General features: G+C 35.6%; 1 protein-coding gene across 1 annotated transcript in view; it reads left to right on the forward strand.

The window, feature by feature from the left end:
* The window catches only part of LOC107089133 (sodium/hydrogen exchanger 9-like), a gene marked incomplete at its 3' end in the record, with an annotated part of 99,264 nt that overhangs the window by 41,034 nt on the left and 42,794 nt on the right, over positions 1 to 15,436 (forward strand). The window contains exons 9-12 of the mRNA XM_015381725.1: positions 481 to 569; positions 2,036 to 2,149; positions 8,113 to 8,224; positions 9,095 to 9,248. Coding sequence (XP_015237211.1) covers positions 481 to 569; positions 2,036 to 2,149; positions 8,113 to 8,224; positions 9,095 to 9,248 — 469 coding nt within the window. The remainder of the gene's footprint in view (positions 1 to 480; positions 570 to 2,035; positions 2,150 to 8,112; positions 8,225 to 9,094; positions 9,249 to 15,436) is intronic.

The following is a 15,436-nucleotide window of genomic DNA, read 5'->3' on the forward strand; positions in this document are numbered from 1 at the left end:
ATATATATATATATATATATATATATATATATGTCAGTGAGACTTTTAGGTGAAGTTAGGACTCTCATCTAATCTTTAGTACATTAATACAGCATGACATTAATAGAAGTCTCCGTGTTTTTACAACCTGACATCTTGTGAGGATATTAATCATGTCTGTCTTTTGTCTTTTATTTGTCATGCAGCCTTCTGCTCAATTCTTTTGTGCCGATAAGACATGCCAGAGCTGTAACTGGCTATATTTAATGGCTTAAAATGAAAACTTTTCCTATTCTATAAATTTAGCAAGAAAACCATCTGATTCTTATTGCAACTTTTGTCAAACCACAGAATGCTGTGCAAATGTGTAACCTAGTGCAAAATAAAACACAAAATAAACTGTCTTGAGGCTCTCTGGCACCTGTTTTCTCAAAAAATCTCAGGAGTTCGATTCAGCTTTCAAACTTAATGTGTACCATTTTCTTTTTTTGTGTTTTTCAGGCATTGTTGCAGTTTTATTTTGTGGCCTGAGTCAAGCAAAGTACACAACTCTAAATTTGTCACACGAGGGAAGGACGAGAACTAAACAGGTAGATTTGGATTTGATAACTCCAGCTAATCTTACTTATAGTTTTAAGCAACATTTTTTTTTTTTTAGTTCCTTATTCAGGTGCCCTTTTATGTCCTCTCTTTATTCTCTATGGACATTAAACCATTTATCTGTTGCCATTAGTGTTCTGGTCAACCCGTGGATGTCTGTGTGGGAGACAACCCCTCCACCTTATCTGCTCAAAAAGCTCAGCACAGACGGAGGGCCTGTGCTCCTGATATACTTAGCTGCACAGTGGAACAAATAAATCAAAAGTGTACTCCTTGTCTCATCCATGCATTTATTATACATTATCAGCGCCAAGGTCGGACTGTTTGTTATATAAGAGCTTTCTAAAAGGTAACACAATTGAAGACCTCACTACATAGTAGATTGGCTACGCATTTGTACAGAACAGTGTGTTTACTTGGCAGAATGCCAGTATCTGTTATTTCATGTTTTACATATGCAGCTCCAGCTGAAACAAAATAGTACAAAGAGACTATTTGAAAAGCTAGTCAGACATATCTTTTCCCTGCAGCATATAATGTAGATTTAGATGGAAAGATATTTCTGAAAGATTTAAACTAAAACTGGCTTTATTTAAAAAGAAAAAAAAAGGTTTTCTTAGGTAAGAAACTCCAGATATCAGCTCTAATGTAACACATAGTTTCATAAGGGAAAGTTTCAAAATTGGATTTGCTTTTAACAGAAATAAATGAAAGACAAGATGAAGTGTAGAAGCACACAGAAATGTGTCTTGTTTTTTTTTTTTTGGTCTAATCTGCTCCATTTTTTATTTTATTTTTTGCTTCTTCGGATGACCCACATATTACAAGTCAAACTGTGTGGGTATTGACCAAGAACAAAGAAAGACTAAACAACTCAGCTGTAAAATGCAAAAAGCATTGTGCCCTCAGGCAGCAGATTTCTGCAGCTGCTTCCTCAAAGGGAATAACGTCAAATGTGGATTTGTGCTGTTTGTTCAAATTTAAACTAATTCTGTAAGGAGTCCTTCACTCCTTTTCACAACCGTTTGCCCGAATACTGCATGATGCACACTGACTTGCATACTGTGGAGGAAAGCTGCAACTTGAAAACCACTGACACCAAAATTCTGACTAAAATCTTTTGGTGTCTGAATATTTGATCTTAATGAACACTGAAGCAAAGACTGTTCAAAGAAACTACTTTAGGAGGGCTTTATACAGCAACTTTGTTTGATACAAGGATGTTGGCTGACTTTGATACATTTACAGTAGCTGCAGAAGACCGCTGAATGATGCACTGTGCATTATAGCGACAATAAACTCTGCATCCAGGAAATTTTAAAACAACAATATATTTATATATATATATATATATTATTTTCCAGCAAACAGCGACACTCACTGTCAGAATTATGCCCTCTCCTCTTTTCTGACCCTCTCTCTAAAGATTCTTTTAATCCTTTTTTATAATTTGCAGCTCTTTGAAGTCCTCAACTTCCTTGGGGAGATTTTCATCTTCGGCTACATGGGATATATATGGTTTACATTTCGTCACCATGCCTTCAGAGCTCTCTTCATCTCTGGGGCATTTGTATCCTTTTCTGCTATGCCATGAAATTTCTTCACCTCCTGCTGTGCAGCCTCTGGATTTCAGTCAGAACTCGCTCTGTTTGATCTCACTCCGTCTGCTATACTTAAAGTCCGATCCCTTTTTGTACACAGTGGCTGCGTCATCTTTCTTGTTTTCAGTTTGACATCCTCAGCATCCTAACAGCCCATAAAAAACATAATCTCGAATTGCAAGGCACTGAATTGGTTAATAGCACAGATGGCATTCAGCTGTTGGTGTGCACTAAATTCTGCAAATGTATTCCCTGCATTACATCTTAACTAGAAAGCACAGATAACTACGCATGGTTAATTATTTCTGCTAGTTTTCCTTTGATAGCTCAGTGAATTAAAAATTTTCTTTGAAATTAATTTGTTATGAAAAAAGTCCATAATTCTAATATTCTTTGAAGTAATACGTCTTATTAGAGAAAAGAGATGCTTTTGGCAAGACGGGAAGAGACATTTATAAAGCACATTTCAGTAGCAAGAAGTCCTGTACATGAAAAACGAAACAATAGAGAAAATATTACAGTGGCATTAAGGGGATGAAATAATTAATAGATACAAATAAGTGATAAAATGATTATAAAAATTAATAATAAAATGACATGAAAAAAATGAAAACTTATAATGTTTAGATAACACCATCAAAACTCTCTAAACAGAAAAGCTTTTAAATCTTGATTTAAAGCAGTTTAGGATATAAGCACTTTTACAGTTTTCTGGGATTTTATTCCAAATTAGTGGAGCATAGTTAGCAACTAAATGTTGCTTCTCCATGTTTGGTTGTGGGTATGCAGGGTTGATTTGAGGCAGAAGAACCAAGAGGTCTGGATTGTTGTCTATAATGTATTTTGGTGCTAAATCATTCAGCAATTTATAGACTAACAGAAGTATTTATTCTGTTACCGGTAGTCTATTCTTGAACATATGTGGAAGAACTCGGGTGATGTGCTCCACTTTCGGGTGATGTGCTCCACTTTCGGGTGATGTGCTCCACTTTCTTAGTTTTAGTGAGAACACGGTCAGCAGCGTTCTGGATCAGCTGCGGTGGTATCATCGATTTTTCTAGGCAGACCTGTGAAGGCAGTTGCTGCGTTTCCATTTACCATCAAACTGCAGAAATTATAATTGTGAAAATAAATCCTCTAAATGGAAACACTCCAATTGAAAAAGAAAATCTACCGCCTCGTCGAAAAAAGATGTCAAAGAAGAAGATCATAAGCAGCTGAAGTATACTCTAGAGCTGTGGCTAAAATATGGATATATCGCATGTGTTTACATTCGTCACTGCCATTTGCTTTCAGAGATATTGTGTGAACCAAAATATTGAAGTGCAATTTTAATTGCTTTTCTTATTTAATGGAAAAACCGAAATTGCATAACTGTGCGTTATTGAAATTTGCAGATTTCAATAATGCACATTTGTAATGGAAACTCTTCTTCTATATTTAGCCTCTTCATTACCTGAGTATATTTCCCATTGTGTATTGGAAAGACATGTCTCACACATACAAGCATTCTGTTTATAAGCCCCTCGTCTTACAGCTCATTAAACCATGTTAGTGGAAGGGCTTAACCTGGTGAGTTATAGGAAGAGTTGATCTGTTTGCGTAGAGGTCTTGAAAACAGGTCTACAATAATAGGTCTAGATCAGGGGTGCCCAACTTTTTAAACCAAGATCTACTTTTGAAGTTGATGGCATGCCGAGATCTACCAAGCCAAAGACAAGGGATGGGCAGTATTTGTTTTTTTTATTTGCACAGGTGGAGAATAAACAGTAGGTCCAACAAACAAGGAAATTATCAACTGTGTCAAAAAATAGGTTGCAAAAACAGAACTTAACAATCTCATAAGAACTTCACACCATATCTCTCTCTCACTCTCACTCACTCATCAGACACACCAAAACTACAGAAAAGAGCAGTCAAGATATCCAGACAAAGGCTGTGCAGTCAAAAAATCTAAATAAACCAATTGATACACACACAGTTCAGTAGAGATGGAAAAAGAAAAAAACGTTACAACTGTAAATTTATGTTTATGTTCATATGTTTATATCACTGTTTATATATATATATATATATATAATTTTTTTTACTACTTTTCAAGGCTGCACTTGAAAAAAAGATGAAATTGTTCAGTGAGCTGTTCCAAAATAAATGTCTTTTTATTTTACACTTGTGTAAACAAAATACCAAATAAACCAAATAAAATCTGTCTAAGACTAAGATCACTTCAAAGCAGGAAGAAGGAGAAGGGAAGTCCACTATTTCAGAATGATAAACTTCTCGGGGCATTGGCAGAGAAACTGGCCGATGGAAAACAGATAAAAATAGGAAAATACTATGTACAAACTATGTGGATGTGAAGATGCAACATACAGCAGAATGGGTTGTTGACTGTTTCAGAAACTCTTCAATTTCGTGCAAAAGTTCCAACAATCTTTTCAGGAATCTACCACGACTCAGCCACCTGACGTCGGTGTGCAGCAGCAGATCAGTGTGATCTGCACCTGCCTTCTCGAGCTGGGCACAGAATAAACGCCTCTGAAAACTCCTGGCCCGAACAGAGCAAGCGATCTTCATCGCAACCTACATGACATGCTTCATATTCAAAATATTGCCGCACAGCTGTTGTTAATGAATGATGCAGCGGTAGCTCCAAAAATCCGGGAAAGTTTCAGACAGCTTGAACAGAGCAACGAATCCAGCAGTGCGCCCAACCATAGATGGAGCCCCATCAGTTGTGATAGATGTCATTATCTCATTATCTCTTCAGATTCCTCTTCGCACTTTAGAGTCCCTGGTAACAACCTAGCAACTGTGGCAAACCATGCCCAGTAATCAGCATGCATAAAAAAGGTTCCCTGCATACTTTTTATTTTTCATTTTATTATTATGAAAATACACATTGGCCTCTCGTGATCAATGATTTGATTAGTGTTTTTTAAAGCTTTTTTTTGTCATCGCCATAAATAGGTCTACATTATAAAACTTTTCGCGATCGCCTGAAACTCCGCCCACGATCGACTGGTAGACCGCGATCGACTGGTTGGGCACCCCTGGTCTAGATGATATAGCTACAATAAGTTTGAAATAAGTGCCTTGCATTTGGGATGCTGGGAAACACTGGATGACTGGGAACCCTGGGAGGCTGTTTGCTTACCCAGTTAACTATTTTATTTGGTCAACTGCTAAAGTGTTTAGACCTGTTTAAAAACCTAATGTTTACAGTGAAAAAAGCCAGTTTGGCAAATTTTAAATATCATAAAATAAGTTTCATACTTCACACTGCTGTTGTAGTTTGTCAGGTTTTTTTGCTGAATGGCTGTCCATTGCAAAGCCATCCTTTCTTTGGAGCTGACATTAAAGTAGTTTATGCCAGAAAACAGGCTTACTGTAAGTGGCTGCTCTCCAAGGAGTTGTTCTTTCACAGTCCACTGCTCAGACTGTCAGTAATTATTGTTATAGTTCATCGTCCAGGTCAGGGTCAAAGGGGCCACAGAAACATGGACTGAGCAGATTCCTTTCTCAGTGCACTGTTTTTTTTCCTCAGCAGCTTGTGGGGAGGAAAACGTGCAAAATGAGTTTAACCGTCCAGCATATTAACATCCACACAAGATCTCCCAATCCGCTTCCCCCGCAAAACTGGCCCAGTTGTACAAACAGAAAGAAATGGAAGTCAGAGTCATCTTGAAGGGCCGTAAACGTATCTATAAAATCGAAATAACCAGAGTCATTCACCCCATGTTAATCGCTCTTTGGCTATTCAGTAGATTTTAATCGCTGCAGCTTCCAGCCTTAGCCGGTGAGAATGGAGATTGACTTTATTGGAAATGGAGCTGAGAAGAGTGCTTAATTACCTCCATTCAAATAGCTCAAAGGCCTTTGAAGAAAAGAGATGGCTGCTTTTGGGAGCAGGATATTGCTTTTTAAATTCCATAGGGTTCATAAGATTTAATATTGACTGCAGGATGCGAGGGAACTCTGTTTTAGTAATAGCTCTGTCATATTAGCCTTCCCTGCTGTAGATATTGGTGCTGTTTTTATTTCTTGTATCACATTTGACTTTCCCTTGAGAAAGATTAAATTCTATTCCCCCTGAATCTAAAACAAGGTTACCTGTCTGCATAAATGGTGCTCATACATCAAAGATTAAACTGTTTGAAAACACATTTAGCTGTGTCCTCTTAATGGCAAAACTGCAGATGTGATGGTATAAACCAGAATTTCAATCACTGTCAGGAGATGGCAATTGCAGTTTTTACCAAAAATGTGATAGAACACATTATATGTGTCAAAAAATGGCAGCTGTAGCACTAATAAATGCCCACCTATCATTTTCCGTATTACTACTCTGGACACTTAGCATTCTCTCCCATCCTGTGTGCAACATCAAAGTGGATGTCTAGAGCAGGGACAGCTGGCAGCACCTGATTGGTTTCATGATTCAGTAAGAGGCCACACTGTGTTGTTTATATTATAAACACACAATGTTTAGATATTGTATTATTATATGATATTAATATTGTATAGTGTTTTCATACGTTGTGTAAAAAGTGTCTCTCATTAAATCAGACTAGACCTTTGAAATGATTTTAAATTATTTGTTTTGCGTTGAAACATGTATTCTTTTTTTCTTTCTTTTTTTTTTTATGCATACCAACACAACATGATGTTGCCACTACTATATGTTTCAGTTGGGATGGTGCTCTCAAAATTTTTACCTCCCACCTTTTTTGCCTTGGACATTTTTGCCAAGTATTTTTTTCTCTTTATAGACCAGCCTTTCCGCCCTTATTAGACTCATATCCATGTGTAATATGACGCTGTCTTTCCACTGTCAGCCAAAAATTTCCCATGGTCTTTTGATTCAGACTGGCCTGAAATCCCTAAAATTTGTAATTTTATACATATTAAATGAACAGATAATATTAGCTGCCCAAAAGGCTATTATTACTGTTCTTGATAGGGTAAAAAAAAAAGGATATTTTTTTTAGAATAAATTGTAAAAATTTACTTAAATTGCTTTAAATGTACCTATTATTGGGAAGACAGTGGCGTCGGATGTACAATTTTGCCCTGAAATTGATAGGTTGACGGTTGAAGATCCAGCTCCGGCTTTTAGTGTCGTTGTGTCCTTGGGCAAGACACTTTACCTGCATTGTCTACTGATGGTGGTCAGAGGGCCTGGTGGCGCCAGTGTAGAGCAGCCCTGCTTCTGTCAGTGAGCCCCATGGCAGCTGTGGCTACGATGTAGCTTGCCACCATCAGTGTGTGAGTGTGTATGAATGGGTGAATGACTGAATGTAGTGTAAAGCGCTTTTTTCAAGTGTCCCGACTTGAAAAAAGCGCTATATAATTATAGGCCATTTACCATTAGAAGAATAGAAAGCCTTTGGTTTAATAAGAAGATAAATAAAAAGGATTCATAGAGCGACCTTACTTATTATGCTAGCTTTTCGTCTTACATTTGTGAAAATCAGATTTCAACATTAATTGGTGGTCAAGATCAAGTACAGCATGTCAAAAACAATAAATAAATTCTGGGGAAAAAAATCTGACAATGAACAGTAAGATTATATTGATGTTTACAGAAAATTGTTCTTCAAAAGGTTGAATTTTTTTACATTTTAAAAGCTATTTAAGTTGAGCTATGTTTAATAGTTATGAACCAAAATGACCAGTTTCACACAAAATACACAACATTGTGAAACTTGTACTTATATCGGTACGTTTTGACAATATTTACAGAATACATGTTTAATGTAGAGGTATTCTGAATGTTTTTTTTTATTTTTTATTTTTTTTACCACTAAGTGCTAACTCACTATAAAGCCTTGCAAATTTGTGAAGCATTAAACCATGTAGTAACTCATTTGTTCTTTTTTTCACAGGTGAATTTTGTTACATTTTCCTTAACCATATTCAATTCCTACAGCTATCTATCTTTATTTCAAGAGCCTGCAACATCTATCCTTTGTCTTTCCTTATAAACTTGGGGCGTAGGAACAAGATATCTCGCAACATCCAACACTTCATGGTATTTGCAGGTACTGTTTTCTCCGACTTCTAACTGGTTTTTGGCATCTAGCATAGCTACAAGTGGGAGTGCTGGAGGCATAAAGGTTGGATTTGTGATCTTATTTCTGCACAACGTTTGAAAAAAAGGAAACTTCCTCTCTGATTTATCCCATCGTTCAGGGCCTGCAGCTAACAGTCTAAGCAATGAGGATGAGGGAAGATGTCCCATGTGGAATAAGTGTAAAACAATGTCTTTATAGTTAGTTTGACAGGCACAAACGCCAGCACCTACTTTAAGCTTTTAATATTTTATTACCGTTGCTCCTGAGTGCGGTTCTGGTTGAATGGATAGATTCAGAGTCATAAATGTTTCTATTTTTTCACTCATAGCTTGTTAAGTCTGATCAAAATAAATGTATATAAATAGACAGCTTAATATAAGCATCATAGAGAGTACTATTTCAGTGCTTCATGTAATCTTGAGACTGAAAGGGAAGAAATGTTTGATGTTAAGTGATGCACCATCCTGTACGTCTGCATGCCTGACCTACTTTACTACTTAAGTAAGAACGCTTCTCTTTAAAGCCCTTATCATACAGTTTTTTGGGGAATTTACCTACAAAAGCAACTAACACCTACCCTTCTTTTTTCCCAAAGGAAATGCAATGGAAAATGTTTTGCTTTTAGATATTTTATTACACAATATAAACAATATGTTGGCCAACAAGTGTAAAGTAATTCATGGCCCGGGTCTAAAATGTCTCCCTTCTATAGCGCTATTATCTAGATGTCTTTTTGCAGCCTTTTATAAGTAATTTGTTTCTAGAATGATTGTTTAACAGTTGCCATGAATCAATTTGTTTGCTCTGAAATTAGCTTTGTTTCCAATCTGTTCTCAGGTTTAAGAGGCGCTATTTCTTTTAGCCTGGCTGTGAGAAACACATCGACAGAAGCACAGCGCACAATCCTCACCACCACTCTACTTCTGATAAGCTTCACTGTCTGGGTGCTAGGTGCAGCTGCTGGGCCCCTGCTGGAACATATGGACCTCAGGTCAGTGTTTGCTGAGAGAAAAGGAAAGTAGGATGAAGGTTGAACAAACTGTCCTACCGTTTTTGTAAAATTTTAACCTCTTTGAATATTGCTAATGAAAAACATATAAAAGGCTTATCTAGGAGCGAGACTTGAACAAGACTTTAAAGCATAATCAACTAATTTTTTAAGCTGTTGTTTCCAAGGTGGGTTTCTAAGGGTATTGTTTCCAAATGTGTCCCCAAAGCTCTTTTCACACCTTGACGATTTAGACCAGTGTATACCTGACGTACGAAAAATCCTAAAGCACGTCGACATACGACAAGTACGTCGAGAAGTTGTGAACATGCTCAAAATTTCCCAACGTATGCCAGCGTATTGTAGTATGCGGGCCATAAGTTACAGGTAACTTATCTGATCGTTTACACACATTAAGTGTAAGTTACTATTAGGTTGTGACGTCTAGCTTATCCAAAACCTATGATTAACTTGTGCATAACTTATAGTTACCTTTTCAAAAACTTATTTCCAACGTATATCAAGGTATCTGACGTGTTATAGAGGACTGCTGAACGTGTTTCTAACAGCTGTTGTATAATAGCATATTGGCAGCATTTTGGTATAAAAAGGGGTTCACAGGAGGAAAACCATCAGTTCTCCTCCGGACTTCATCCACATCATAGTGTGAGCGAGAAGGTGAGTGTGATGGATCTTCCCTGCAATCACGCCCATGGCCATGACTTAGAAACTTCCTAGCAGACATGATGCTGAATCTGCTGCGACTGCAAACCTTCTTTCTTTCTTTTTTTATTTATTGTTTTTCTTGATGGATGGCAAACAACAGCCAGGTTAGTACCGCGATCAAATAAATCTTTTTATGCAGACCGGGCGCCTCCGGGTGCATCGCTGCTCATACTTTAACTCATGCTTCTTAATGCCCATGAAGTGATGTTTGTGAATAATTTTATGGGCTTTACGCTGCTGTGCATTATGCATAAGTTAGGCTGTCGTTGGACATGAGTTCTGGGCTTGTTATGAATACACTATGTATACGCCCAAAATTAAAAAAATACATAGAAAGTTCAGCATCTGCCAGTGTTTTAGGAGATTCTGGGATGTCAGGCATATGCTGGCTAAATCGGCAAGGTGTGACAGGGCCCTAAGGTATCAATGTTAAGGAATAAATTAAGATTATTTCTACATATAAAAAACACTAACAAGCTCATCTTATATCTTATCAGAGTCAAATCCTACATCAAAAATTATTGGTGCTCATTCGTAAAAGAGTCATGATGTTATTACTATTATTACAACCAACACACTATTTTATGTTTTTATACATTGATTTGAAATAAAGAGACAACATCATGAACATAATGTTGGCATCTATTTCATAAGAAATGTGTAAAATGAAAGTATTAACGTTCAACTCCATTGGGAGTAAATCTAACTGTCTACTTTGAATAAGGTTTAGGTTAAAGCAGAAATTCTTTCATTTGGAAATATTTTACCTGTCTTCATAAAATAATTTGTTCCAGCAGGCTCTAACAGCAGACAATGTGTCTATCAAAAAAATCTAATGTAAATGTCAATGAACTAAGCTGAAGACCTGTTCACATGTATATATATTTTTTGAAAAAAGTGCAGACCAATACACTTATAGACAATATAGATATAGATAATACAACTGCAGTTTTCATTCCATCCTCTAACTCTGTTGATGTGGAAATCTGAGGCCCAACAGCCTCTGTTTTCCTGAGGTTGCACTGCCTATTTAAAATCTGACTGAACTGCTGAATATTCCTCGGTCCCTTGGTTTATCTTTACAATCTGGAAACCCAATCTCAAGAGAAGAAATAATCAGCTTATGGAGAAATGTTGAGAGAGATGAAGAGAGAAGGAATGGTTAAAACTCAATAAAGAATAAAAATAACCAAGAAATATGACAGGATGAGTAGATTGATGGGTTATTTTCAACTTGCCGCTTTGATTTTGTCTTCAGCTTACCAAAAATATCTCACAGCGACATTACCATTCTATAATCAACCCATTCAGAAGACATTGGAAAGTGTGGGCCTTCAGCAAAGCAGTAATCAATAATCTAAATCTTTTTGGAGGCAGTGGTTTGCTTCAAAATATTATTTTGTACTCCTTAGAATAAAAAAAACTCCTGGGTATTCTTAGTTAAACACATCATATCTCCTTTTAAATAGTTAACTAATCATAAATTAATCAAGAAGAATTTTGAAGTATACTACTATTTGTTTAGGATTTCACTATTACATCTTTATTAGTCTATACAAATACTTTCTTGATCAGTATAACTTATTAGGATCAGAAAATAATTTAGATTTAAACAAAATCTGAAATATAATTTGCTCAATCATTATTATGATTATATATATATTTTTTTTTTTTTGGAGTTTGAAATGTAGTGGAGTGAAAGTTAAAGTCAAGTAATCTAAATATAATCAAAAAAGTACTTACGTCCAGAAATGAAATAAATGCACGTTGTTACTTTATACCGTTGATCATGTTTTGTCAGGCTGTTTTTAAAAGCAGTAGTAAAGGCTTGGCTTAAAAACAGAACATTGATTTATCTGTTATTTGTCTTATCCGGTCAGTTTCATAACTTCTGCTTTTTACACAATTTTAAGCAGCAGTTGTATTTTTGCAATATTAAGGCTTGATCTTCAAATGCTGCAGTATGCATGTCTTAAAATGCATGTAAATGTGTTTGTATGATGCAGATCTTCAACAATGGTGCAAAGAAACAGCATGTGCACTTTTATTGTATATGTGCTTTTATCAATCAATGTCATAATAGGTCTAGGATGTGTAAATGTAAACATGTGAAAAGCAATTTTACTGATTTTTTTTAGCCCTTAATTGGGACAAAGGAGTTTATTTTTCCCCAATACGCTCTCAGTGTTCATTCTTTGTGGGACGGGGCGATCAATTAGCAAACAAAGACAACTTTGACATCAATATTTTTTTCTTTCATACTCAACTTTATTATTTTTACATTTTATTTTTGACTTTGGTTCATAGCTCTTTGAGAAAGGATACCTTTTAGAGGTGTACTATGGATAATATTCTGTATTATCAACTAGTTGGCTCAGATTCTTTGTAGTGCAATTTTCACAAACTGAGAAAAAAGTTATCTTTGCAGTAGGTGGTAATTGCAGCATCTACTGGTATAGTAGTAGGGCACCTGTTGTTACAGAGCACAACAATTATCCAAAGTGCTCTGGTTAAACTCTAAATGACAAAAAACAAACTCTAGATATAATATTTTAGGCACTTTAGAGAAAAGTTCAATCATATTATACAGTCAGATTAAGTAATTTTTTATGCAAGAAAACACAGCTATTGCATCAAGTCATTCACTTTGCAGGGTTTTCCACTCCCTAGATGGACATTGGATAATCACTTGCATTGTGTGATAGACTCCACAGCAATCCCTCACATGGAGTGAGATTGCAGCTACAAAGGAATGGAAAAAGAACTTCATTTAAGCAGGAAGAAACTTTCAGGCGAACCAGGGTCACTGTGAGTGGCCCTCTGAGGCCTCCAAGGCCAATTGGGAATTCAAGGATACAGCAGCAGAAAAGAAACAGAAAAGCACTGATCCATAAATACTTTGTGTGTTAGAGAATGAAATGGTCCACAGGTGGCTCTGTCTAGGATATAAACAATTAAGCAGATGATCACTAAGCCAGTTTCATGTCAGAAATTATGAGATGCAAAGTAAAAATTTAGGCCATGAGCTATGTTGAGAAGAAAAACAGGTTAAAACACTCAAAAACAGACCCAAATTTATCCAGATTTGTTGTGGACAGCAGTAGCCCAGCTTATACTCCCTCCAGGATGGTATTACAGCTAAACAAAGTACCAGGCCAGATGGAGCTGCTATGACATANCGCAGTAACGGGGTGTCTGCAATGGTAACTGCGTTATAGTTACAGTCAAAGTAATTAGTTAGATTACTCGTTACTAAAACAAGGTAACGGCGTTAGTAACGCTGTTAGTCCCATCACTGATGTTAAAGAATACATTAAGATTATTTGTACATATAAAAAACACTATCAAGCTCATCTTATATCTTATCAGTCTCAAATCCTACAGCAAAAATGTAAGCTTCCTTCAAGATAAAATGCTTATTGGTGCTCATTCGTAAAAGAGTCATGATGTTATTACTATTATTACAACCAACACATTATTTGATGTTTTTATAGATTGATTCGAAATAAAGAGACAACATCTTGAACACAATGTTGGCACCTATTTAATAAGAAATGTGTAAAATGAAAGTATTAACGTTCAACTCCATTGGGAGTACATCTAACTGTCTACTTTGAATAAGGTTTAGGTTAAAGCAGAAATTCTTTCATTTGGAAATATTTTACCTGTCTTCATAAAATAATTTGTTCCAGCAGGCTCTAACAGCAGACAATGTGTCTATCAAAAAAATCTAATGTAAATGTCAATGAACTAAGCTGAAGACCTGTTCACATGTATATATATTTTTTGAAAAAAGTGCAGACCAATACACTTATAGACAATATAGATATAGATAATACAACTGCAGTTTTCATTCCATCCTCTAACTCTGTTGATGTGGAAATCTGAGGCCCAACAGCCTCTGTTTTCCTGAGGTTGCACTGCCTATTTAAAATCTGACTGAACTGCTGAATATTCCTCGGTCCCTTGGTTTATCTTTACAATCTGGAAACCCAATCTCAAGAGAAGAAATAATCAGCTTATGGAGAAATGTTGAGAGAGATGAAGAGAGAAGGAATGGTTAAAACTCAATAAAGAATAAAAATAACCAAGAAATATGACAGGATGAGTAGATTGATGGGTTATTTTCAACTTGCCGCTTTGATTTTGTCTTCAGCTTACCAAAAATATCTCACAGCGACATTACCATTCTATAATCAACCCATTCAGAAGACATTGGAAAGTGTGGGCCTTCAGCAAAGCAGTAATCAATAATCTAAATCTTTTTGGAGGCAGTGGTTTGCTTCAAAATATTATTTTGTACTCCTTAGAATAAAAAAAACTCCTGGGTATTCTTAGTTAAACACATCATATCTCCTTTTAAATAGTTAACTAATCATAAATTAATCAAGAAGAATTTTGAAGTATACTACTATTTGTTTAGGATTTCACTATTACATCTTTATTAGTCTATACAAATACTTTCTTGATCAGTATAACTTATTAGGATCAGAAAATAATTTAGATTTAAACAAAATCTGAAATATAATTTGCTCAATCATTATTATGATTATATATATATTTTTTTTTTTTTGGAGTTTGAAATGTAGTGGAGTGAAAGTTAAAGTCAAGTAATCTAAATATAATCAAAAAAGTACTTACGTCCAGAAATGAAATAAATGCACGTTGTTACTTTATACCGTTGATCATGTTTTGTCAGGCTGTTTTTAAAAGCAGTAGTAAAGGCTTGGCTTAAAAACAGAACATTGATTTATCTGTTATTTGTCTTATCCGGTCAGTTTCATAACTTCTGCTTTTTACACAATTTTAAGCAGCAGTTGTATTTTTGCAATATTAAGGCTTGATCTTCAAATGCTGCAGTATGCATGTCTTAAAACGCATGTAAATGTGTTTGTATGATGCAGATCTTCAACAATGGTGCAAAGAAACAGCATGTGCACTTTTATTGTATATGTGCTTTTATCAATCAATGTCATAATAGGTCTAGGATGTGTAAATGTAAACATGTGAAAAGCAATTTTACTGATTTTTTTTAGCCCTTAATTGGGACAAAGGAGTTTATTTTTCCCCAATACGCTCTCAGTGTTCATTCTTTGTGGGACGGGGCGATCAATTAGCAAACAAAGACAACTTTGACATCAATATTTTTTTCTTTCATACTCAACTTTATTATTTTTACATTTTATTTTTGACTTTGGTTCATAGCTCTTTGAGAAAGGATACCTTTTAGAGGTGTACTATGGATAATATTCTGTATTATCAACTAGTTGGCTCAGATTCTTTGTAGTGCAATTTTCACAAACTGAGAAAAAAGTTATCTTTGCAGTAGGTGGTAATTGCAACATCTACTGGTATAGTAGTAGGGCACCTGTTGTTACAGAGCACAACAATTATCCAAAGTGCTCTGGTTAAACTCTAAATGACAAAAAACAAACTCTAGATATAATATTTTAGGCACTTTAGAG

The sequence above is a fragment of the Cyprinodon variegatus genome, unplaced genomic scaffold (genome assembly GCF_000732505.1).
Source record: "Cyprinodon variegatus isolate N-32 unplaced genomic scaffold, C_variegatus-1.0 Scaffold240, whole genome shotgun sequence".
Taxonomy (NCBI): domain Eukaryota; kingdom Metazoa; phylum Chordata; class Actinopteri; order Cyprinodontiformes; family Cyprinodontidae; genus Cyprinodon; species Cyprinodon variegatus.